This window comes from Zalophus californianus, chromosome 11 (assembly GCF_009762305.2).
Source record: "Zalophus californianus isolate mZalCal1 chromosome 11, mZalCal1.pri.v2, whole genome shotgun sequence".
Taxonomy (NCBI): Eukaryota; Metazoa; Chordata; class Mammalia; order Carnivora; family Otariidae; genus Zalophus; species Zalophus californianus.
In genome coordinates this window covers 39,670,439-39,697,909 of record NC_045605.1, presented here as the reverse complement: position 1 = coordinate 39,697,909, position 27,471 = coordinate 39,670,439, and the positions used below count along the sequence as shown (strand labels likewise).

General features: G+C 43.1%; 1 protein-coding gene across 1 annotated transcript in view; it reads left to right on the top strand.

The window, feature by feature from the left end:
• FAT3 (FAT atypical cadherin 3) overlaps window positions 1–27,471 on the top strand; it is a 642,087-nt gene that overhangs the window by 444,813 nt on the left and 169,803 nt on the right. Inside the window, exon 6 of the mRNA XM_035722989.1 lies at window positions 16,363–16,424. Coding sequence (XP_035578882.1) covers window positions 16,363–16,424 — 62 coding nt within the window. The remainder of the gene's footprint in view (window positions 1–16,362; window positions 16,425–27,471) is intronic.

Below are 27,471 nucleotides of genomic sequence, written 5' to 3'. Positions count from 1 at the left end.
GGGACAGGGTAAAAGAAGAGAACTAGAAACTTCTGCCTGTTGACTTGCCACAAAAGAGCCTCATCTATCCAGGTGGAAGAATACAACTGAGCAAAAGGGACATGGGAGCAAGAGATGCTTGCCCTGAGGAGCAGAGAGCTGTTCTCATGATCTCATTTACAAGGGATTGAAATCAACTCTGAGATTTGAATTCGGTCCATTGGCTCAAATAAGATTAGATCTCTTAACCTTCACCTAACCTCTTTGGTCTGGTGGTAGAAGTAACATCCATCTCCCTGGAATTTCCTGCCAGCAGGGCACTGACCTCTCTGCATTGCCATGCAACCAAACCTCTAACTGACCTTCCCCATCCTTAAAGGCTTCTGGGTTTTTGAAAAAGCATAGAGAAATCTAAGGTTTTCCTGAACTTCCACATATTCCAAGCTCTCTATTTTTCAAATTAACAAATTAATTGTGTAGTAGTTACAGGTTATTAGGTGAAATTATAAAAAGTGAAATATACTTGATAATGACATGAGAAGATCCTTATTGCGTGGTAGGTGCCTTGGTGTGCATCTCATTTCGTATTCACAGTGGTCCCATGAGACAGATAGGAGCATTCCTAGTTTATGGGCAAGGAAGTTGGAGTTACCTGCTCAAGATCATTCAGCTGGGAAGCAGGGAGGATTGGAAACAAACCTGGATCTTCCTTGACTGTCCTTCCAGACTAGTTCCCAGATGGAAGAGCTTCTAGAAACTTTTAGTCATCGAGTCAAAAGCAATATTGAAAACATTTATTGTGAAAATTATAAAAGAATAAAAAGCATTAAAAATATTTAAATGCAAGGACAGGAGGACTTCGATAATGTTTATAAGAATTTTGTATAAAGTCACTCCTTCTCCATTAAACAGTCATTTGTTGAGGGCCAACTATGTGCCAGGCACACTTCTAGGTACCGCAGATATGGCAGGTGCATATGAAGCTCCTATATTTGTAAGGCTTACATTCTACAGAAGGTGGTAGATGGTCAATAAATGAGCAGGTATGCAAACAGGATAATTTCAGACAGAGAGGGTCAGAAGAAAATAAAACCAGGAGGGAGAGACTTGCGGCAGGGTGACCAGAGAGAGGAAGTGTTCTCTCTCAAGAGGGGATATTTGAACTGAGGTCTATGTGATAAAGAAGGGATTAGCCATGCAGAAATGGGAGTGGGGTGCATGGAAAAAAATGTTGCCAAGGAAAGGCCAAAGACAAAGGCCTAAAGCAGAAGTAAGTTTTACATGCTCTAGGAACAGAAAAAATTGCAGAATAGCTGGAATCTGGTGATAAATATCAATACTTTGATGAACTGAATTGAATTTGTTAAGTAGGAAGACTTTCAAAAGGAAGATTAGCAAGAGGAGAGCTGGAGGAAGACATAACCTAAGGAGAGAAGAGCTCAGAGAAGAACTAGGAAATCCAAATGGTGAAGGTCTTGGCAGAGTTGTTAAGGGAAGCATGGCGGTTGGATTCCTTTAGGATCAGTTGATGGGGGACTCATTGACATTTAATTGGATTGATCCTACAGTAGCTCAATGGCTTAAGACAAAAACACTGTCCACACATCAAATTTGCTTTTTTCTGAAGCAGTATTGTACTGGGAAGGTTTGATGTGGCCCCAGGCCCATTGGGAACTGAAAAGCAAGTAGAGACTCTTACCTGAAGACGTCTCTCCAGTGAATGAAATGATCAGTGGGAGATAGAATAAAATGTGGAAAATGAGAAAGCCATTCCTGTACCTTTTTCAAATATTTTGGTTAAATGATGGAGTAATCTTAAATGAAATAGCAGAAGATCAAATTGAATAGGAAGAGGAGTCTTGTATCCTCGTGGTAAGAATAAGGATTCTGGAATCGGACAGTTGGATCAAGTTTCAAATCTTTCTCACTAGCTGTGTAACCTCTAGCAAGTTTTCCTGGTCGTGCTAAGACTCAGTCTCTTCCATCTGAAAAATGGAAGGGGGGTAATAACCGTATTTAGCAATTCGGTAACAGAAATTTAGAATTTTGGGGAGGATTAAATGAAGTGTTGCCTGTAAAGTGTTCAGCGTACCCCTGGTTGCATAGAGAATAATCAGAAAATGGCATCAGTTGTTAGCTAGGTCAGGGAGAAGCTGAGGGGAGTGTTTAGAAATCTGTGATTACCTGAGGAAGCCAAAAAGAAGTCAAAAAGCAGTTCTGAGTGTTTTTGAACAGGCCTGAACACCAATCAGAGCTAAGCACTGTGGAATCTGACAAGGAGCTGTCCCTCTCTGTGCCTCGGTTTCCCCATCTGCCAGCCAAACTGGATGCCGGGGCAAGATTGCAAACGCTCTCGCAGGCACCCAGCCTCAAAGATCTGCTTGGTAAGTTAATGCCAGAGACCTGGCATCCAGTTATGATCTAGGGTCACCGATCATCCTGGTTTGACCAACACTGAGGATTTCTATGGAACAGAGAACTAGGATTTCCGGTGCTGCAAAAGAACAATCTCTGGCAAACTGGGATGGTTGTTCGCCGTACAAAAGTGTTGTTTCCAAGAGGGAGCAAAGGAAGTGGTGAGGAAGGGCTCTGTTTCAGAGGTGGCCGACTGGAATTCTCCTGGCGTCCCCTACCTGTTTATGTGTTAGGCTCAGGTACGTGCTTATCATGTCCTCTTGGTTTCTTTGCTGTGAGCCTTGCAGGAATGGAGAGCTGACTGTTGCCATCGGCATCTGCCGTGCTATTTCATGGCGTGTAGAAATGAAAAACACTTCCATGTTAATGATTGCGGTGCTGAGTGTCCCTAGGGGAAAGGTATCGTAAATAACACAAAATTCCAAAGTTTCCCCAAAGGCCTCCTGAAGTAACTTCGGGACAGAACCGTAGTCCTTTTGGCTGCGTGTTGTCCTTGTTCCACCAGAATATGGTGAAAGGCCCTTCTCCTCCTCGTCTACCCGACAGACCTCCTTCCAACCCAAGATACCCCATCCTGGGAAGCCTCTCTTTGTACCCCCGGGAGGAGTTCAAGGCAGACCCCTCTGGGTCCCATGTTACCTTTTTGCATAATTCTACCTGAGTCTTTAACTGCTTGGCTATAATGACGTATTCCCTGCCTGCACTCCCGTTTACTCCCATCCTTCTCTGAAGGCAGGTGTGTTGGTGCCAAGTCAGCAGTGGGAATAGCACCAATAACAGTTGGTGCCAGTACCTCACGTCATATTAAAAACCCGGAGCCCAGAATGGCTGCTGAGACTGTGGAATTCATCCTGCACTCTCTCCTGTCCGCTGCTTTGGTTCGTTAATGCAAAGCCTTCCCGACAATTTTCTTTTCCATGGGAAATTGAAACCCTTTAATATCATTTCAAACCTAGTCTCTCTAGCATGAGCCCCAGGTTCTCTAGCGCCAGGACACCAATGTGACTCAAAAGAATTAAAATTGCAGCAAAACTAAATAATCTTGTGGAATGGATGCTAAACCAGGCGCCAGTTCCGTGACATGTACCATCGAAATGTACAAGTACTAATTATCCACTAATTACAACCACAGTAGAATTGAGCTCATTTTCACTGAGAAAGGACTGACATGGTGTTGTGAATGGCTTAAAAACCTACTCTCAGACTCCGTAGGCCCAGCCATTTTTTTCAGGAGATACTGAATTTCTCAGAGTTCCAACAAAGAAGATGACATTTTCTTTTAAGCTTGGTGGCATGTTTATTTGGCTAGTGGGTTTTTAAAGGGGTCCCTCTTGTGTACCCACCCATTACAAACTGTTATCCCCAAAGACGGAATGCAAAACTTCTAAAAATGTGGAGGAAACGTTTGCAACTGTGCTTCTGGCCCCCTCTGCTGCCTTCGTGGGAGGGCTTGGAGGTCAACATTGGGATATCAAGGAAAGGAGGAGAGAAAGACAGACAGAGGAACCTGAATATAAGTGCCCAGCACACCCCCCAGCAGCTGCAGCCCTTAATTTTCAGTTTGCCAGGGTCAGCCATCTCTTTCTCATCCCTCAAGTAGGAGGAAAACTTCCACAAGCTTCTGCCACCTCTCCTAAAGGAACCAGTAAAGGAAAACCAAGCAAATAATTACAGGATGCTGGTGAAGGGCACAAATTTAGGAGTCCCACAGAGCTGGTCACTTGGTCGTGTAGCTCTCAATAAATGATACGTATTTATGTTGATTTTCTGGGTAAATATGGAACAAACAAGATCTAGAGACAGATTCTGTGGTGTCTTCAAGGCTGCCCACCTCCTCCACCTCGCCACACCATCCCCCATCCCACGAGCCAGTATTTGCTGCTCTCTGATTTTTCCCCAACCTTACTCTTTCAGTGATTCTTTCTGAACAAGAAGCTAAAATGGCCACCTAAGTCACCCTCATGATAAGACATGGCGGAGGTAGCCCCTTAGCACACTCCTTACTAGATTATTGGTTGCATGTTGGAAGAATTAATTCATCAGATTCTAGCTGGGAGTGTGATCTTACAAGGCCCTTTGACTTGTCCTCCATTTTGATATTCACTGTAGAGCACCTTGTGGACCCAGCAAAGTCAGAGGCTGACTGCTTCCCCCCACATAGACACTTGTAATCTTCTTTGGGAATTGAAACATGGGCTGAGCCCTCTCTGACAGGCAGTGAGCAACCCTACTTATATGTGACAGGTTCTTGGATAAATAACATAATTTAGTTAAACAAAAAGTAAAGGCAAAAGAGAAATAAAATACATATTAGAAAGAGTCAAGAAAAACTCATTAGCATTGGCAATCTGCCATTTCCCCCCATGAACCTCAATGAACCACACGGACTGCAGACTCTGATATATGATACCAAAAAACATGGCTGTATGAACTTGTAACATTTTGTGTTAAAAACCCAAAATAATAATTATCACAGCACATAATTCCATTTTGAATTTATTTGGAAGCTTTTTCCAAAAGAATGGGAGCTTTTCAAGCTGTAATATAAATGCTGAGTGATCATTCCCATAGATATGGGCCATCACCTACTTTGGGTGGTGGTATGTGTAGATGCATTCACACACACTTCCATACACATTTTCAGTCGTAGAGTTTTACCATCCAATAGACTAATATTGATTGATCCCCATCCATATGCCAGGCACTTTGCTAGGCATGGAAGATACAAAGATTGGCCTAGGTTCCTATATTCTTTTAATGAACACTAAATTAATAAAAACATAGTTGTCCTGGAGAGGTCACAGTCTACTGAAGGAGACAAACATGTAAACAGAATACAGTGATAAAGCTATAATGCAATTATTTATAAAGTCCTCTATAAAAGACCATAAGGAGTATATAACTCTTCACTTATTTGATACAGCAATTTTTCCCACGGAGTTCTAAAAGATTCTAACTTCTCCTTTATTTCCGCTTATAGTTATAAAGGAAAAAAAATTTTATGTGTTACTCCTAGTGAGGAAAAGGGGATTGCTCCCCCATTGAATCATTACTGTGTTATAGAGGAAGAAATGGAGACATGCAACATTTTTAGAGACTTGCACAAAGTTGCTGCATTCATAAATGATTAAGCACAAATTTCTTCATTCTTGAGAGAGGTGGTACTTCTTCCCAAAGCACAGAAAGATCATGAAATTCCACTAATTCAGACTATCATTGAAGAGGATTTTACAGCAGTTGAAAATGCAGATTCTAGAATATTTCAGGAAACACGCGTTTACTGCTTTCAAATCAACACATAAGGTTAATGCAAACTATTAAAGTGTTGCCAAACAAAAGACCTGGTTGGTCAGACTCTAATGAATAGTTACATAGGCTATTTGCAATTAGAACATCAAAATGGTGGTTGTTAAAATTAAAGTGCTTTGCAAATGGTTTGTCTCAAGTACATTAAATATTCCCCTGGGACCTTTCCAACCTATTAATTTACCTAGGTAGAACAAAGGCAAACTTCAACCAGCCCCAGAACTATAACAAATTCTCAGATAGGTGGGATGAAAAATAATGAGATTTTATAGTGTATACATAAATTTAGGACAAAAGGGAAGAATTGAATTATGTGGAAATTAACTGGAAAATGTGTGATATAAAAAGGGGGGAGGGTTGTCAGTCTTCTGATAACAGTCAAAGCTCTCCGTAACAAGTGATTTTCCCAGATTTTTTTAAAAATTGAGTTGTAAAACATTGCTCCTACCCAAGACCATGGATAGATCACAGAGCAAAGATGATCTTAAGAGAATGGCATGCCTACAAAGCACAAATGTGTTTTCAAGACTTTGCACATCCTCTGAGTAATTTGCACTTTCTCCAACCTTCTGATTTTATCTGTCACATGAAAACAGATGTAGAAACAAATTATTTGCAGTGAAATCATTTCTAAGGGGAGTGCAGCAGTGGTTTTCACACCTCTGGAGTGTATAGGAATTAAAGAACTTCATAGTGTTCATTTGAATGAATAGAAGGAAACTTAACTCTCACGGACTTGGTTATTACATTTTCAGACATTGTCGGAGGTGATGCATCTGAAAACAATAAGGTGTCCCTCTTGAATGTAATTATAAATAACATCCCAGTGCTGTTAGGACTTCTAATAAAAATAAAAGCTAATGTACTGCTTTTTATAGATGGTACTTCTGTTTTTAAACAGCCCTGCTAAAGTGCAAGGTCCTATGCCAAGCACTTCCTCTCTTCTGTTTGCTACCCAGAGCCTGTGAGGGAGTTAGATCTATCCCCATTTCAGAGACCACAAGACTTAGATCAGAGAAATTGTATAACTTGTCCTTGGTCACGCAGCTAAGAAATCAGAGAGCCAGGATTTAAAACCAGACTCACCTTTCTCATTAATCTATCTCAGGCCCAGCTACAAATTTGCTACTTTAACTTTTTCCATTTTCTCTGTCTGTTGGAATCTTGTTCACTGTTTAGGGCCCAGTACAAATTCAATTATTCAGTTTATTCCCTTAAATTTTCCAGTTGCACGATTCAGCATTCATCTTTCCTTCTTCGGGGCACCTGGACTTGTCCAGGGTATGTATTAGATCACACTGTGTATCATCGCTATTTGCATATGTGTCTGTCTCCCTCACGGAATGCCGTGGGGACCAACATAAAGGCTGATTGTTGTATCCTCTTGTCTCTTCCCAATGTGCCTTGTGTCCAGATATGGTTCTGTAGTGAAGAGATAGCGTTGCCACAGAGGGGGTGTTTACCTCTGCTGCCTGAGGGCCAGATGGAGCCACGAGAGGCATAACACAGTACAAGAAAATTGCCAGAATGAAGAAGTCAAACTGTAGCTGAGATAAACCATTGTATTAGGGGTAGATAAAAGGCATGTGTCCTATCTAAAATCAGAATAAATCTGGCAACCATGGGGTTTAGTCTTTTGCTGGGTGGATTCAGAACAGAACTTCATAGCATTCAGGGGCTCCTGGGTGGCTCAGTCAGTTAAGCGTCTGCCTTCGGCTCAGGTCATGATCTCAGACTCCTGGGATCGAGCCTCGCATCAGGCTCCTCAATGGGGAGTCTGCTTCTCCTTCTCTCCCCAACCCCGACCCTGGTCATGCTCTCTCTCTCTCTCTCTCAAATAAATAAGTTAAATATTTTTTTTAAAGAGAACTTTGTAGAATTTTGAAGACACACAGGAGACTATGGGTCAGGGCCCCCCCATTTTATTGGCCTTTAAATTCTTCTGTATTTTTTTTTATTTTATTATGTTGTGTTAGTCACCATACAATACATCATTAGTTTTTGATGTAGTGATCCATGATTCATTGTTTTCTTTTGTATTTTAAAATGCATTATTTTTCATTGTGGGAGAACTAGACCATTTGGATAAGTCAAAAAAAAAAAAAAATCAATTACCTTAGCCCCATCACCCAGCAATAACAACTGTCTATAGAGTGATTCTCACCCTTGGTTGAAGATCGGAATCACCTGGAGCTTTTTAAAAATCTCTATGCTCTGACCTCTGCCCATCCCAAATATTCAGAACTTCTGGCTGTGGGACGCTGCACCAGTGTATGTTAATGCTTCCCAAAGCACAGCCAAGTGTGAAAACCAACCTTGGTCTAGAGCCAGACTTCTCAAAATGTAGTGTACATACAGATCACCTAGGTCTGGGAGGAGCCTGCAGCTCCTAGGTGATGCTGATGCTTCTAATCCATGCCACACTTTGAGCAGCAAGTATATATCATACCTTCTCGATAAAATTTAACAATGCGTGGATGAAGGACTCCTGATGGATAAGTCTTTAAACAAGTTACTTAAACTGGAAGCATCAGTTTCCTTATCTGTCAGGTGACATCGTGAGTAGTAGACATTTTACAGTTTTTGTGGCCCAGGTGTTTAGACACATTTGAAGGGAAATCTCAAGATGGGGAGGAAGCAGATTAGACCCTTGAACACATACGATACAACAGGCATTATTTTTGGAGCTCATCATAGAGTTACATTATTTGAGCATTTAATATGCACCGGGAACCAAACTAAGCATTTTAAATCAATTATTTAAGAAGCCTCATGTTACTGAAAAGGAAGATGCTGTTTAGAGAAGCCAAGTAACTTGTTGAAGACCATGCAGTTGCCTGGAGGTGGGACTGAGAGGCAAGGCCAGTCTAATGTCAAAGCCTGAGTGGTGGTCAGTGCACTGCTAACCAGTACCCCGTAATGCTTCCCAGACTAGATCATCTCGGAGACCCATCCATAATAGTGTCATCTAGATTTCCAGCCACGACTTCTTCCTTCTTATTTTGATCATCTAATATTCAGAATTATGCAAAGAAAAATCTTGGCAGAAAGAGAAAGGGGGAGATGTGCACCATATTGCACATCTGAGCGCACACATCAGCGGTATGTTAATGGCACCTAAAGATGGCATCATTTCATACGACATCCTTAATATTGGTTCACCATCTGTAGCTTAATTTCTCTGAAGAAATCCAATATGGCATTCAAGGTTTAACTAAACCCCCTAGAGACTTCTTCAGGTGCATAAATTCTTCATCTAGGCCAAACCAGAAGGTAGAGCCAGAGGGCTATGTGAGATTAGGAGGGAGAACCATGAGGATTGGTGATGAGGAGAGAAACTCAGGGAAGAACAGATGGGACTGGTAAGTATCCAGGTATTCTGGCAAAAGTAGACTCATACACAGCATCTCTAGTCCTGTGTGTGTGTGTGTGTGTGTGTGAGTGTACATGTATGTGTGCATGTGTGTGCATGCATGTGTGGGTGTGTGTGGCAGGAACACGTGGTACAGGAGAGAATTATTCAGAGAAAAGGTCTTTGGAATATTCTCAACCATACAACATCTTCTTCATTATGCCTCCCTCGTTGGCCACTGTCTTATCCTTCACCCTGATGACAAGTTACCTTGACCCTGATCCCCTAATCGATCTCATCTGGAATGAGTGGTACAGCAAGGGAGCAGGGCTTGCCTGAACCTCAGAACTCTCCCTCCAGGCTATGGGCAACTCCCTCTGTCAACTGGGCCTGAAGTGAAGGTACAAGGGTATGTACCAGCCTCAACATTCTTCCTGCACAAGCTGGCTTTTCCCCCTTTTCTACCTGTGGCAACTACACGTCCTGTATCCAAGGGGGAAAGTATTTCTGGCAGAAGAATCCTGCCTGCGATTTCCCTGCTGCTCAGGCAGACTTGAGAAATGCCATCCATTGGCTTGCAAAGAAAGAAACTGAAACTTATCTGTTACAGAAAACTACCAGCTCCGAACCATGTGTGACCCACAGGGTCTTCATACTTGGTTCAGGATGCACCCTCACTTACGCAGTTTTAAAGCTTCTACTGGCATCTTCGAAGTCACTATTTATAAAGAAAAGCTCAAGTTGCAGAGTAAAGCTCCATCCAAGATTTCCCTGTCAGATTTTCTTAAGGAAATTTAATAGTAGCACTGTGTACTCCATCAAGCAACTCCAAATCTTTACACCTCATGAAGCAACTCTTACTTAAAAAGCTTGTCTGCTCCAGCCAGTTTCCAGACCCTTTTTTTTAACCCTGTCATAACCGATGCTTTAGCTCTTGTGTATTTTTTATTTCTGGTGGTTCTTTTCTTTTTAAAGAAATATTGGTTAGGGGCACCTGGGTGACTCAGTTAAGTGTCTAGCTCTTGATTTCAGCTCAAGTCATGATCTCAGAGTCATGAGATCGAGCCCCGCCTTGGGCTCTGCTCTCAGCGGGGAGTCTGCTTGAGCTTCTTTCTCTCCCTCTTCCTCTGCCCCTCCCCACCACACTCTCTCCCGCGCTCTCTCAAATAAATAAATCTTTAAAAAAAAAGAAATATTCTTTAGTCTCAGAACACATATTATCTGGTTGTTTCTTTAAAACAAACTTAATAGATGTCTTCACTCCTACTTTAATTTTTCCTATAAAAATCTTTGCATTTGAATTTGCATTTGCACTGAAATTTGCACGTATTCTGTGTCCATTTCATTCTCCAAATTCAGTTCACAGTCTTATGTCCATATGTAAATAATGTGGGCAACATTTCAAGGCTTCCTGATGGGCTGAATTGAAAGGTGGAAACGGAAGTTCTAGAAGTTGGGATCTTATGGAGAGATGATAAACATGAGAATAACTAAGGGTTTTTTTTTTTCACTTAAAAACACACACTCATAATTAACTGATGTTTTCATTTTCCTCCTTTTGAGAGACACATGTGTGCTTAAGTGTTGATTTTGTGCAGCAAACGAAAACCATAAACAAAACAAAAAGGCAATCTACTGAATGAGAGAAGATATTTACAAATGATATATCCAATAAGGGGATAATATTCAAAATGTATAAAACTGTTGTGGATAAATAAAAATCAGAATGCAGCCCCTCCTGTTCCTGCTTGGGTGACTCACCCACGTTCTGCTCAGCTGGGCTCAGGTCCACTAAGAAGAAAGTGGGGTCAGTGAGAGATCAGAGAATGATCTCCTTTTAATATTTTTGTGTTATTATAGACTCCTCACACTGAAAAGAGACTTAGGACATTTCCAGGTAAGGAAATAGGGGCCTAGAGAAACCATGTCATTGCCTGGAATCTCATACCCAATAACTGACAGCCTGAGACCAAGACCCAGGTCTCCTGGCTTTGGTTTTGGCAGGGGGCTTTGCCACCACTGCACATACTCATCTGCTAGGGAGACAGTGGAGAGGCTTCAGAATTAGCATCCCTGATAGGAATGATGGCTTAATCGTTGGTGACCTTGGGCAACTTAATTTAAGTCAATTTCCTCCTATAAATGGAGTCAGAATAGTTCTTGTCTCTCGTCACTATGAGATTCAATGAGAGCGTGCATGTGAGCTGTTTCGTACAGTGGCTGGCACATAGTACTCAACAAATGTGGGATACTATAAGATGATCATTTGCCCACCTTTCTGCATAAATTAGATAGAAACCAGGATGTGGAAGACCATGGAATAGTCACAAAGCCCCTGTGCATAACATTAAAGATTAAAAAGCTGTCATCAACAGCCAAAAAATAAAAAAATAAATAAAAGTCTGTCAGGAATTGTTCTAAACACCTCCAACATTCAGCATGAAAGAGAATTCCAAAAATTGGGAAGACCTTGAAATTATTCAAAGAATGAAATAGAGCATTCAGGTCACGTCAGCTCCCATGGTTTGGGACCATTATGGCCACTCTGTATAAAACAGCATTGAGCATTCTGGAAGGTTCATTCAAACAAGTTTTGCTTACAAGGTGCTAGCTTCTGTGTTACGTACCAAGACCATGAAGTGAATAAGATCTGTTTTTTACCTTTTTACTTATATTAGGAACAGTTCACTAATAAACAGAGCCACATATTGGGTGCCATGATAGTATTTATATGTTTAACAGCTATGACAAGTACTCCTCTAGGTTCCTGAGGTCAACTGGTAAACTCCCCAAAATCTCTGCCTTCTTGAAACTGTGGTCTAGAAGGGGATCCTGGCCACAGATGGGTTACCTGAAACACGCTAGAGGGAAAGTCAGAGAACGCTTCAGTGAGAGGCAACGTGTGAATTGTCTGGAAGGACAGTGAGGGGTTTACCTGATAGCTGGGGGTAGGCACTGAGAAGTGGAGAGCAGAGGAAATGAAAGTGAGAAAGACAGACTAAGTACGAATTATAGCTCACAGGGTTGATAATTCTAGTTGTGTTTTTTTGATACTAAACTCAGCTTCCAACAGTCCTGGAAAATTATGCTGAAGCAGCTAAGACCTGCATTGCTTCAAGTAGCACTTAAAGAAAATGTGAATGTCACGGCAGTTAGATTACACAGCTGCGACCCAGGACACCCACAGGGAGAAAAAGCCAGGGGAAGATGTCATCTCACAAGTATGGCTTCTCTGACCATAACTACTTAGAACACTCTAAGTTCTCTTTTGAACAGGCAGTGACATTTTCGTGCTCAGGCTGTTTCTCAGAGAGATTGTGAGAGCCCCTGTCTCCACAACAAAAAATCAAAACTAGTCATTTTTAAAGTAATTGCATGGTTCCAGCCATATGCTCCCCCCCCCTTAGTGAGTATCATTCACTTAGGATTGGCATAATTCCCCTCCTAAATTGGAGGTTTGCATATGTAATTATATCAAATGATGTGTTTGTTTATATCTCCAAACCACGTTCAAAAGCTCGCCTATGATTTATCTTTGAAATTCAATTTCATCATGTCAGTCCCCAATTTACTATGCCCAGTGGGTCTTCAGTTACATGTGTGATGTACAGTCCTTCTCTCCTGTAGAGATTACACAATCGGGTTGTCTTCCACAGTGATGCATCAGAAGAGCTGAAGAGAGAGAGAGGGTGCTCTGTTTTCTTCTCTCCCCTCTTTGAAGGCCCAGCTACATTCAGCTACCACAGAATTGTTAAAAAAGAAGATGCAGCATTGGCTATTTTGACGATTTCCTGTGGACCATGAGGATGGCTCACTGCATTCCTTTCTGACTGAAAACCAGAGCTGCTGAGTACCAGAGCTCATTTAAGTGTGTCTCTTTAGGAGAAGAGAGCTCTTGCCCCTTCTTGGTGTAGCTGGTCCTGTCTTGATAACAAGGATTATTTCCTAGTACAAATAACTACCAGTTGTGGCTTTAACCCCAAAACGTCCTGTTCATTATTTTTATGTCCCTGACTCCCTGTGGACAAACCTGATTACCCCATTCATCCCAACCCCTCTTCATGCCTGATTCCTAAACTAACTTATCCGTCCGTTCATTAATTTATTTTTAAATGTCTGTCTTCTCCAAACATGAGGGGCTTGTTAAAATCTAAAAGGCAGAGTTTATGATCTCCTCCTGATTTTTAAATGGCTTTACCAACATGTAATTTACATGCAAAGACATCCACCCATTTGAAGTATACAATTCAATGGTTTTCAGGATGTGTATGGAACTGTGCAACCATCACCTCAGTCTGTAATTTTAGAGCATTTTCATCATCCTGGAAGAAACCTTGTCCCCACAAACAGCATTTCCTGCCCTCTACCCCACCTCATCTGATTTCCCACCAATTTTCACTTTTGACTTAGATTTTTTTTTACCTGCCTTTTATCATCGATCTGTGAAAATAAATATAACGGAAACACAGAGAACTAAAACCTACAGAGGTTTTCCTGCCTTTCTTCCAGGAAGAGAGACTGCTTGGCTTTCTCATGGCTCCAGGTTCACAGTTGTGTGTGTTTCAGACTTTTCAGGAAGGCTGTCTCTTTCTCAGTTGGCTGATAAATATGTGAAAAACGCATCCTGGTCACAGGATGCCGATGACAGGGGAACCACACTGCTCTCTTGGTCCCACATAAGCATTGTGCAAATAAGTGGCTTTCCTTAAAAAAAAAAAGAAAGAAAGAAAAGAAATCACCCTAAGACGAATCAGGAGAGGAAGGCTGACCTTTTCCCTGTGCACAGGGGGCCACGGCTGCCTGACCCAGTGAGGATGGGACACAAGTGTCCTCGGAGGGACAGAGGGCAAAGGGCTTCTGGTCTTTTGTGCCTGGAAGAGCAACAGACACCCAACAGAGTGAAGGCTGATGTCCCTTTCATCCATGTATAGCTTCCCTCTAACAAGTGTTTCTCATTCTCATTGTGACCTCTCACAGAGCATGCCCCCTGAGGAGGTGGGGAGGTTCATGAAAGCCTCCCTTCCCTTTCTGAGAAGACAGTTACTTCTCACTTGGAAAGTGCCATCATGATATGTGACCCTGTCGGATAGAACGGCCTGGAAGTGAAGGCATCAGATTTGTGTGTGAGACGCCCCTTGGTGTGACCACACTGACCCTTAGTCAATCCAAACCAGAGAGCTGTGCTCCCCTTTATTCCTCCTTTATCACCTCAGCCACCGGGGCACTCACACCATCTCTGTCTCCCCCTCATTCATCCCCGACCCCCCGTACACACTGAGCCAGATGCTAAAGTAGCTCGATGCATTTCACTCCTGGATGTGGCTGGGCAGAAAAATTAATGTCAATAAAAAGTCATGCTGAGACTTAACAAAGGAGAGTGAAATGGCACAGAGCCTTCTTTTAGGATTAGAGAACCTGTTCAGGCATCAACCCAAGAGACTTGGACACAGTAAATGAGGAATGGAGTGGGGCACAGAATTTGAGTGTTTGAGTTTCCCTGGGGGGATTCTTATGGGCAGCTAGGGAAGAGAAGTTACTGATTCTCCCACTTGAAATTCTTGATACCAGTCTCCTCCCCGAAATCTCAGACAGTAGCTCATCTCTGTATCCCAGAGTACCTAGCACTGCGCCATTCGTGCAGAGGCACTCAGTAAGTGGTTTCAAATGAATACAAGAAGCATGCACCCCTGATCCACCTACAGATACTCTCCTGGCACACAAAACAGTACCTTCCTGAACAAACACATTCTAAGTCTGCAGCAAAACTGAAAACTAAAATATAAATAATCTCCTCTACAGCAACTTTTGTCAACTGAGCATTAATGAAGTTCCTATTCTTTGTTGTAGGCCAGTGGCTAGGAGGGCGGCAGGGCTTCAGGATGACAAGGCAGACCCTTCCCATGTAGGAACTCTGTCAACTTGTCTAGTGGGGAAATACACACACGTGAACAATGGATTATAGCACAGAGCAAAGAACCATGATGGAGGAGAACACTGGTTGTGTTGGGACACACCAGATGGGCACCTAACCCTGGAAGACAGGTCACCTCTCTAACATCTGAGCTAAGTTTGAACCATCTAGAGGTGAAGCAGTGGGTGTGGGGCATGTTCCAGAAAGAATTCATGGAAAGGCAGATCATTTGCACAGTGGGAACACAACTTTCCCTCCCATGGGGAGTGTGGACAGATGAGAGTGAAGGGGACTGGGGCCACTTTGTAAGGAGCCATGCTACCCCCAGTGGGATTTTATTTGGAAAGCCATTTCACTTCCTGGGGCCTCTTCTTGGCTTTCTCTAAAGTCCATGTGCTCCCACCCACCACATACGTGTAAAACAAAAGCTGAAGGTCATGAGTTCCTCAGCAGATCTTGGTAAAATGCCTTTTCCATACTTCCCATACCTCACTAGTGTGGGGAGTGAGCTTGACATGTGATATTCCCTGCTCTTTTCCGTCCGTCAGCACAGGTGGCAAAATCAGCCCCATCCGTAGTCTTTTGTCTTCAGGGACAGTATAGCATCCAGAAATGGAATATAAATTTGACCTCCTAATTGCCATTTGACAATAATAATAATAAAACCTGCAAAAGACAAATTGGTGCAATAAGCTGGGCAGCCTTGAAGGTTATGTCTTCTCATTGTCTTTTCTTTGTCTTTGTACTCAAAGGGGCGATTCATTTATGGGAAACACTATTTGAAGGAAAGATACAGAGATATTTCCCATGTGGGACTGATTTTGTGTAAAGATTTCAACACATAAAACAAAATGATAAAATTACAGTGTGAGGTCTTCGGTATAGAAGTTATTAAATTTGAAATAATTATGTGTACAAGTAGCTATTACCAAAGTAACCTTCTTTGTCAAGGATAACAAAAAATTATATCAGCGTTAAAAAGTTAAATAAGAAAGTGCTGTTTCATAGCCTAATTCTGATCAGCATCAACAACCCATTAGTGTTCAAGAACTCTGAAATCTTTAATGAGGTTCTTGCTGTAGAATTTCTGTCATATGCAAATGAATCATTGAAATTCCTCATTATCAGGAGAACAATGGTCCTTCAGTGAGTTTTTACATCCCCGGAGTGATTACAGTACCTAACTGAGGTAAGCAGAACCAAAACAAATTTTTCAGGTTTTCTTTGTAAATTTTATTTTGTTTTAAGAATAATTCAGAGACCATCTTGATGGTCACTGGGGATGGGAGAGTTACTCTTCCCTGTTATTTTTGTTTTTCCTTTAACTGGATTTGCTTCCCATGCTCAGTAAGCTACTTGCCCCGGATATTTAAAAGTCAATATTCTCATTTCTACGCAGGTCTGATTACAACAACGTCACGGAAATTGGATCGAGAACAGCAGGCAGAACATTTTCTGGAGGTAAGTGCGGAGAGGGAATGCACATTCATGAACACCAACTTTCACTAAACTTCTTTAACCTTCAGTATAAATTAGAACTTCAACATATTTGAACTGTGGATTCCAAAATGAAGATATCTCTCTTGGGCTGATTGGTTCTGAAGGTGGTGATTTCTGGTGCATCCCTCCGGACACGCTCGTCTGTGCCGAGCAGGGGTGGACGAGCAGCCTTTGCCTTCCTCTGAAAACAAGCAGTTGCATCAACATCTCTGCCTTGACTTCAGGCCCCTTTGTCAATCATCAGAAAAGAAGATTCAGGAACAGAGCCCTGGGAGCCTCCCAGGCTCTGGGATGCGAAGAGAGAAAGCAAAAGCACTGTGATCAGAGTGAAGTACATCATTTGTGGAGACGCAAGTTGCTTTGCTTCTCATTTCCTTTCTGGGGAGAGGGTTGAGGAAGAGAAGCCTGCTAGGTGATTCACTGCTCGAGATGACTGTGTCTGAAACCATAAAATGTACTCCTATAATTCATTAAGACAGAAACAGCAACAATATAAACTGTAAGAGTGTTATTTTTGGAGGGGAAAAAAAAAACACCGTAAGGCAAGAGATGAGAAAATAGATAGGAAAGAGCTTCATGGAACATTCTTTCTATACATATCGAGTATATTTATTGGGAAGTTTGAAGTCTGGATGGTATGTATGGCACTGGGATTTCAGTGTGACAGTCTGATACGGAACAGATGACAATGCTTGGAAGTTAGGGCTTTGTTAAGATTTTTTCACACATCCGCACTTCTAAAATGGTCTGTTAGTCCGGAAGAATCACTTACTGGAATCCACAGGTCCTATGCACACACACACACACACACACACACACACACACACACTTCAAATCTCTCCTGTTGTTTTCCTTTAAATCAGTTCACCAGCAGTGATTTATTTAACAAGCACTGGACTAGGGAGTGGTGTCTAAGGACCCTGGAGCTTCCCTGCCATGATTAGCTTGCGTGACTAAAAGCTGTTTAATTGCCCTGGACCTCAGTTTCCCCTACTGTGAAATGTGGCAAATAATTACCACTCCATATACTTCAAAGGATTGCTATTAGGATCAACCCTTATATTTTATATCAAAGTACTTTTAAAACTCTTAAAGCATTATACGTAATAAAGGAGTATTATTATTATCATGTAGTACTGTGATAATCCTTTTAAAACATTGCTATCATCTCATAAAGATGAAAGACTCCAGGCTGCCAAAAAAATAATTATTATAATTCTTTTTTCGAAATCATACTACTGGACTGCAGTTCATATCCAGTCCAGAATTAGAGGACATTTGCCAGAACAATAACACCTTATATATATTTATGTGCTCCTTTTCTTTGCAACAGAGGCCAGGACTTCTGGGAAAGTGGTGTTCTCCGATAGTTGAACTCATTACCTGCCCGCAGGGAAAAGGAGGGCGTCTCATTAGCTGGGGAATCTGCCCAAGATCACTTAATGCCTTGTCCCTGGAAAGGGTGGTTTCTTGGGGGGGGGTGCAGAGTGTGACTCTAGGGAAGAATGTTTTCCAGGCATTTGAATTTACTTCCCAGAAGAATCCTTAACTGTTTTGCATCCTTTACAGACTTACATAAATACTGACCAAATATTTCCATCTTTTAGGGTAACACCAATGCATCTGGCTCATCATTTCTCAGTACCTGGTATTAATCTGCCTAGGAAAGTGGTGCCAAATAGCCGCTAGCCACCTCTGAGAGTTGTTGGGAGAAAAATGTGTCTAACATCTGGTCTGGGATCTGGCACTAAGGAGGTGCTCAGTAAAGTGTGTACCTGTTGCGGTTTTAATTATTATCATATAGTGTCATGATACCTAAACCTTCCAAACATTCAACTTCATCTCCACACTCCAGGACAGAGAGTAGCTCCTAGGCAGCTGATGTGCAGAAAGGAGGCTCTGACAGTGGACTTGGCCTGGGTCCCAGGGTCTGCCCTGCGTGCTGGGGATACAGAGTAAACAGGGAGGGGCAGGGGGCACATAATAAATGAATAAAGGCTGTAAGTTCAGATACAAGCTCTCTGAGGCCACTCAAAGACATTTCCAGGATAGTGCCTGAAAGTGGGGATGGTAGACAACATCCAATAGACTGGTCAGGACGGCTCCTTTGAGTAGGTGACGTTTGGTGACATGAAGCCAAGATTCTGTTCAAGGCCAATGTGATCACCCAGGCCCATGTGATTTAAGGGTGTAAAGGTGGAGGTGGGTAAAGATGATAGGAAGTGAAGTTGCACAAGGCAAACAGGGCTGTAGTAAGGATGATGCATTTTTCCATGAGTGCAGTAGAAAGCCAGTAAGCCAGGGTGATGTGATATGCTTGCCAGTGTGAGCTACTCAGCTGAGCAGAAATGGGCTGGGGCAGGGCACAGGTAGTGGGGAGACTCGGGGGGGTTTCTAGAAGGATCCATGTGAGACATGATGAAGTTCAGATGAAGGCTGTTAACAAAATAACTAGAGAAGACAGTTAAGGTTCTAGAAACAAACTTCGACACTTCACAAAGCAGACTGCCTCCACTCAGTAGCTGCAAAATGGGGTGGAAGGCAGGAAGCTTTCACAGGGTGAAGAGTAAAGAACAAAGAAGAGAAAAACTGAAAAATATCTGACTGGCTGGGGCCACATAGCCAACCTTGTTTGGGGTGAGAAAGAACAAAGAAGTAAGGATAGAGCCCAGAGTTGGCTTGGCATTTGGGGATTGACTGACTGGATATCCTTTGGTTCTGGTCAAGCAGAGCATTTCCGGAGGCACAAAAGTTATCTAAGTTTCGGTTTGCTGAGGTGACACCTCAGAAAGCAGTGGTTCCATCTTGGGCCTAGAAATTTATTTTAACCACAGTAAAGGCAGTGGGTCTAAGGAAGGGGTCTGATACAAACCCCATCATGATTCTGGCTAACAGGCAGCATGCTGGCTTTTCTGAATTCTCAGAATGGAGCTTTGAAACACCGTGGGTCAGCAGAACCAATCTGACTGGCCCCGAGCACCCACCATCGCTCTGAACGTCTCCCAGGATCTCCATCATTTGTGCTCTTTCTTTTAGTCACCTCTGAGGCTGAGGTTTTCAAACACCAGCTAATCTCAGTCTCCCTCTCTCTCCCCCAGTCTCTCCATCTCCCTTGCTCTCTCTGTCTCTCACATGCACACTAACTCTTGCTCTCACCTTCTGAATTGTACAGTTCCTTGTCACGCTATTTTTTCCTACATAACTTTGCTGTGACATTCATTTCTTTTTTTCTGGATGGATCATGGAAAGGATATTGCTTTAACTCAGTCCTCCAAAAACTGAGCAAAATAATATCATTCAGAATGCGGACTAGAGTTCTCTGAGGTACACAGACTTTTGTAACGGCTGGTATATTGTATTGTGTGAGTTTTAAATGCTGGGTGTGGGTAATTAACCTCCTGGAGAGCCTTTAATTTTCAAGATAACCGTGCACTCCCCTTAAACTCATATTAACCTTCTGGCTCTATTTCATATCTCTCCTTCCCAATAAAACAAAATTGACTCTTCTTGAAAGGACCCATTTAGAGGCTGACCTGGTAGGTACACTTCTGAATGGGTACCCAGAAGGGCATTAATGATTTGTTTCTGGTTTGCTATCCCCATGATAGGAGGCGCTTTAATTGTATACCACTGGTACTCTGCCTGTACATTGAATTAAGATATTTAGCATGACCAGGTATGGGCTGTAAGGGATTTTGAATCTGTAAGCATTCACTTTCCATCTCTGATGATAGGACGACAGTGGTCACTATCAGAATCCAAGGGATTTACCGAAGAAAGAAGAGCAGTGAAGAACTGTAGAAAGATCCACAAGTACAGCTTACTCTTTTTTGGTGAATTCTAAGTGTTCACTCTTGCCTAATTTGAAGTCTGTTATGTGTAAACATCGGAGTGTCTTCTGTCCCTACCATAAAATCCAAAAATATGGGATTTTTAGCTCACTTACTCTAAGTTATATACATTCCTTGATAGCCTTTTATGATTATAGCAGAGGTAGAAGGGTAATTCGGGCAAATAGATGCAGGAAGTGATAACAAATGCATAAACTAAATAGTGAATTAATGTTTTAGCTTAACAGTTATGACTTTAGCCCCCCTCACTATCAGAGAAGATAGCTGCAAAAAAGGAATCATTGCAGGCAATAAATGCAGGGATCGTTGACCGTTCCCGCATCTGCAAGGTGGGGATAACAATCCCTAACACAGACTTGGTGTGAAGAGTTATGGGATGACAGATGAAAAGTGCTCAGGACGCCGACGGTCAGACAGCGAGTGTTCTGTGAACGGGGGCGGCTGTTGTCAGTTCTCTGCCTTCCTTCTCTCTGTCTTCAGAGTATTTGTTCTAGTACCTGGTACACAGGGTACTCAAGAAGTGTCCTGTGAATGAGTGACTACTCTAAGAGACCCTTATTCTACCCTAGATGAGGTGATGGACAGCAGTTTAGGACACCATGAAGTTCATAGGCTTGGAGACAGAAATAATGGAATACGCTGCCTCTTTCCATCCACCTTGCCAAGTTAACTTTGATCCCCATTTCCTTATCTGTAAAGCAGGGGTCAGTGATCCCTACCTCATCGATGAATCACACAGAGGGCCTGGCACACATAGACACTGCTAAACCGTTGTCTGTCCCTCCTTCTTTCCCGTCCCTGCCCTTCTCCCCTTGTCCTCAGCAAACACCTTGTCAGTTTCCTTTCTTTTTCAGTCCTGGCCCCAGTATTTTGAATAGCTTAGAGCAGTTCAGTTATTCTTAGAAGATATAGCCACTTAAATAATCCTATAGTTCCGGCTTAATTATGTGTGAATCTTTATCTTGCATGCTGAAAGAGTATTATTTGCTTCCCTTTTGATCTTGAAATGCTTCTCTGTTCAGGGCTGGATGGTTCTGATAAAAGTCTTCCAGAGAGAACAGAGAGCGTGATTTTATTTGCAAATCAGAAAAGATGACAAGGCCCAGTAACCAGCATAAAGACGGGATGGGAAATTTTGTTGTGTGTGTGTGTATAACTTGAAGTAGTTCAGAGAGCATGGCGAGATTTTAGAGTGCAGGGGTATAAATAACAAAACACATTACAGAGGGATATACACTAGAGCTATAAGAATGTAAATTATTTACTATCTCTCCCTTTAGCATATCATTCATTGTCCTCTGTAAGGTACGTCTCAAATGACTCTCCTCCCTGTTTGAAATTCTCATCCCTTTTATAGTCTTATTTTCTGAGGAAAAAAAATACTGTTCTTTGGTAAGTTTTCATAACATTTCCTCTTGCCTTAGGATGTAAATTGAATTCTTCGGTGAGTGCACATCCTTAGTGGTTTCTTCCTTTGGTAAGCCTCTGTTCTTGAAATGATGGTAATTTCTGGTGGTGAAGAATTGCAGACCTATTTCAACCCATTAAGCAGTCCATAGTTTGATGATTTAACTACAAGAGAAATGGAAGTTTCTCTCATTAGGTTCTTCTTTCTGCCACCTTCAAGAAACTTTGCAGAAAGTACCAAGAGGCCTTGAAAAAAGATGGTCCACCCATGCACATAAACAGCACTTGTGGCAGACACTGGCATCAGATGGAGAGTCGGTCCTCACTTCTGTTTCTTCCTGTGTTGTACCTACTTTGACAGAGTTCATGTAAATTCACTGTTTTTTCTTCCTGTCTTAAAAGCTTTATTATGTGCTGATTCTGGGCCTGGCATCAGGCAAGACACCAAGCTTCTGTTCCTACAGCGAGTATGTTTTGCCCACTGAACATTTTTTTCTTCGCCTTTCACAGTGAGGTCATTAGAGTCTAACCTGCTGTTTATTCATGAGCTACTGTAGTTGGCTGCTGTCTTGTTATCAAGGGGCTGTTTTTCATTCATATCATCCAGACACTTCTCCCGCATTATACAGATGCAGAAACTGAGACAGGAAAGATAAGAGAGAGCCAAGGTCACACAATCACTTCATAGTAGTGTCCAGGATAGGTCTTCTTCTCTTCACAGAGCAGTATGGCCCAACACATACATCAGCACATTGAAATGTGGCTAATGGAATCATCTTTTCCCACTCTTGGTTCATAGCAGATTTACCCAGGTGTCAGGTCAGCCCACCCTTAAGCATCAGCATGGATGGGTATGAAAAGAGGAGGTTTTCTCTTAGACTCTTTGGTTATTCATTTACCACTCCCTCAGCTGCTCCTCCTTACCCACTCCTCTGCCCTTCACCACCTGCCCAGCTCTGGACAGGGCTTCGCCCTGTTGGCTACCACCCCAAGCTCCAGGGCCAAGTCCACCTGAGAGGATGCTGTGGCCACACTGTGTGCACCAGCTTGGACACCAGTGGAAGAATAGACCAGGTGTTACAGGCTGAGTCGCCTATGTTGAAAGCCATATGTTGAAGTCCTAAACTCCAGGATCTCAGAAGGTGACTATATTTGGAGTCTTTAAAGAGGTACTTAGTTGAAATGAGGCCATGAGGGTGGGCCCTAATCCAGTATGACTGGTGTTCTTATCAGAAAAGGAAATTTGGATGCAGATGCATTCAGCGGGAAAATCATGTGAAGACCCAGGAGAACACAGCCATCTATGAGCTAGGGAGAGAGGCCTCAAGAAACCAACCCTGTCAACACCTTGACCTCAGATTTCTAGCTTCAAGGATTGTGAGAAAATAAATTTCTGTTGTAATTTGTCATGGCCATCCGAGCTCACTACTGCAGCAGGCAGACTTCATTCACGGGCCCACCCCTGCCCCTTTCTCCTCATACTGCCCCTTCACAAGGCTATAGAAACAGATCCAACTTTATTTACTGAAGGATGGGGCAACTACAAATACAGTATAGCAGGAAAAAAACCTCCACCTAAATCTGGTTATTTCCATGTTCCACACTCCATAACTATGAATGAAAAGTATCCCCAAGCTAAAATTCTTCACAGAAGGCTCCCTCACAGTGTACACTGGTTTCTAACTGCTTCTCTCCCCTCAAGTGCCTACTTTTCTGAGGGCCTGCTTCCTCCACTCTCTTCAGTGAGGGTTTCCAGCCCATCTTTCCCAGAAATCCTGTCACTTGACTCAGGAACTAACCCCTCCCTTTAGATTTTTCTAAATCAGTGTCATTCTTACGTTTGAAATAATGCCCCAAGAGCACTAAAGCAGGCCAGCCAGGGGTGGCCTTTGGCACTACAACTCCAGTTAAATAAGGAGGATTGGTGGTGATGATCATGATGGTGGTGTTGATGGTGGTGGTGATCATGATGATGGTGTTGATGGTGGTGGTGATCATAATGGTGATGGTGGTGGTGATCATGATGGTGGTGGTGATGATGATCATGATGGTGGTGGTAGTAATTGTGATGGTAGTGGTCATGGTAGCGGTAGTGGTCCTGGGGTGGTGGTGAAGGTGGTGGTGATCATGATGGTGGTGGTGGTGATGATCATGATGGTGGTGGTAGTAATTGTGATGGTAGTGGTCCTGGGGTGGTGATCATGATGGTGGTGATGGTGGTGATCATGATAGTGATGGTGGTGGTGATCATGGTGGTGGTGGTGGTGGCGGTGGTGGTGGTGATGATCATGATGGTGGTGGTAGTAATTCTGATGGTAGTGGTCATGGTAGCAGTAGTGGTCCTGGGGTGGTGGTGAAGGTGGTGGTGATGGTGGTGGTGGTGGTGGTGGTGGTGGTGATGATCATGATGGTGGTGGTAGTAATTGTGATGGTAGTGGTCATGGTAGCGGTAGTGGTCCTGGGGTGGTGGTGAAGGTGGTGGTGATCATGATGGTGGTGGTGGTGGTGGTGGTGGTGATGATCATGATGGTGGTGGTAGTAATTGTGATGGTAGTGGTCCTGGGGTGGTGGTGAAGGTGGTGGTGATGGTGGTGGTGATCATGATGGTGGTGATGGTGGTGATCATGATAGTGATGGTGGTGGTGATCATGGTGGTGGTGGTGGTGGCGGTGGTGGTGGTGATGATCATGATGGTGGTGGTAGTAATTCTGATGGTAGTGGTCATGGTAGTGGTAGTGGTCCTGGGGTGGTGGTGAAGGTGGTGGTGATGGTGGTGGTGGTGGTGGTGGTGGTGGTGATGATCATGATGGTGGTGGTAGTAATTGTGATGGTAGTGGTCATGGTGGTGGTAGTGGTCCTGGGGTGGCGGTGAAGGTGGTGGTGATGGTGGTGGTAGTGGTGAGTGGTGGGCATGCGTGGGTACTTGTGTGTGGGAATATGTGTGTCTGAGGTAAGAGCAAGGGTTGCCATTCCAGTTCCTGCAGAACAGTCCAGGTTGGTGTGACTCTGAAGAATGATATTTTATGAGATTTTCCCAGCGGTATGAATTGCATATATATATATATATATATATATATATATATATATCACATATATATACCACTTTATTTTCCCAACTGACCAAACAGTAAATATTGAATCAGACACATACACATTTTTCCAAGCAAATATCAATTCTCAGAGATAGTTTGCTCCAAACAGAAATTACAAGAGAACTGCAGGCTGGTAACTCAGAGGAGGACCATGGATATGGGTGGGGGTGTAGAGGGGAAATATGGCAGGTCTCGCCCGCCCCTTCTGCAGAGGCTCTGCCAGTGGCAGATGTGGAAGTAGGCGGGCCTGGTTTCCTCAGAAAGCCTTATTTTTTCCAAAACAAAACAAAACAAAAAAACCCAAATCAGATTTATGTGTCAAACCTCCCTACACTAATGTTGACACCTGCATTTTTTTTAATACCATAATGAGCCAATGAGCTCCTGTTTTAGAAGATCTGATAGGAGGGAATATTTTGTTTCTTACTGCCCCATAATTTGTAATCCTCTCACAGTAGAGAAATTTACATATATTGTAAAACGCAGTTTGTTTCTCATCGTCTCTCTGCCCTACACTTTTTTCACAATGTACCCTTTGGAATCCCTCGAAATACAAGAAATGAGCCCAGGACTGTATCTGAAGAGACCCTGTTGAGGTTGGGAATGTCAGCATGTGAGGACTTGGTTAGGCTCTCAGCTGAGGGCCCCCGCCCACCCTGTCTCCACCCAAACCAAGGTAGGAAAGCGTTGCTTTGGCCCCTTGGATGACATAGAGTCTCGAGGGCGTCATGCCTGCTTTGTCTGTCCCTGGCAGTCTTGTACTTTTTAGCTTTGCTTGTCTGTGTCCCTGGTTAGCCTCCCCATGAATAATCTGCAGTCACTCCTAGACGCTGGGAGAGTTGTCTGGAATGAGTCCTTGATTCTATAAATAGCCGCCTCTAATTTATCCGTTTGTGAAAGATGGCGTTTGTTTTCTTTCTCCTTAAAGCTGAACACTAATTAGTGGAGCAACAGTAAATGAAACCTGTTCCCTTGGACCTGGAAAGGTCCTTCCATCCAGTGGCCCCGCCTGGAAATGGAAATGAGCCGGCTTTTGCTGCCTGCTGGCTGGTGGTGCTGGTGGGCAGATAAGCTGCTCCAGGGGTGTCACAGCTTGTTGAGCTGGGCACACAGGCTGCAGGGAGCTGAGGCTCTGCTTTTGTTTTTCACTTGTGAATACTTTCTGAACGGGGTGCTATGTGGCTGCTTCCTTCCTGGGCGAGTGCTGATTGGGTCCTGGGGGAGAGGGGAGGTGTGGGCGAGAACCTCTCACCCCGAGGGTCTGGTGTCCCATCGGTGGCTTATCCCTTCTCAGAGAAGAGGTCCAGATTCCTTGCATGGCTCTGCACAATCATGAGGACTCCCCACTGCGAATCCCACCTCCCAGAAGCTGAGGCTGACTTCTCCCCCTAGTGCAGTGATGATAAATTGACCCTCTGCCCTGGGCTTCCACAGCTCCTTTTCTCTCGTTTTCCCTTGTGTTGCTTTCCTAGTTTATTTTGTGCAGCCCGCTCTCTGAGCCACAGAATGATCTGTCCAGTCTGATTTCATTTGGGTCCTTCAGAAATCATCCAAGCTCGTGCCTAATGCCAGATGCGTATGACCCAGTTGAGCACGTTAAGTCTGTCTGTGGGAAAATAAAAATATGACAGCAGGTTCAGAACATGAGATTCCAACTCAAGTGCCTCTATTAATAAAAAAACAAAAAATACTCTGGCTTGCTTCCTGCTGGCTGCACACAGCTTTGTTCAAGTGAGCTGTTGCAAGACCTTCCGAGCAACTTGCTTGGGTGGCAGATCGGGGCCTACCAACCTCATCTATTTTGGGGCAAGACCGTTTTAGGGAAATGCTGAGAGGTGTTGCCAGCAGGATGCAGGTCACTGTGAGGAAGGTCAGTGGGGGCAGTCCTCGATGTCAGAACCAAGGAAAATAAGCTGGTATGTGAGGACAAATACCATCAGTCCCTTTGAAATTGAGAAAACCTGTCGTAAATTTGGTTATTCCATCTTTGGGGATGTAGCACTGTACATATTTTTACAGTTCCTCAATCTGACTTAGAAATAAAACATGTCTCATAAAACAATGTCCTTTGTACTGCAGATGTAGATAGAGACAGTTAAAGCACAGGATTTGGAGACAGACCTCACTACTCACCAGCTGCGCTGTCTTTCTCTATCTAACCTCATCTATGCATGTTGCATATATATTCCACTTGTTAGGTGTTTAATGTATGTTAGCTATTATGATGAGAAGCTTAAGATTTTTCCTTGGGATTCCTGAAGTGGTGTTCTTATGGAAGAATTCAGAACACATAGTGCATTGTATTATGCATTGTATTTTGAATTTTTCTCATAGTTGTTGAATATACTTATGGTTCTTTAATGAGATGGCATCTATAAATGTACCTAACATAGCTCCTGGGTACATGGTATGCACTTAAGAGAGTATTAATTCCTTCCTTTCTTTTCTGAAGAGCCCAAAGCCTCAGAGATTTCTTGTCTTCTGTTTGCCAATATCCATTTAAATGGGTTGTGACCAAGTAAGTTGGAACAGCTCATTCTCCTAAGGTAGGCTGAATGAGAAGTCAACCATGGGTCTGGCCCAGCCATGAAGAAGGTCATTGAGCCTCTCCTGGAGGCTCTGCAGTCTCCCTGGCTTTCTGAGTCAGGATCTGAGAGG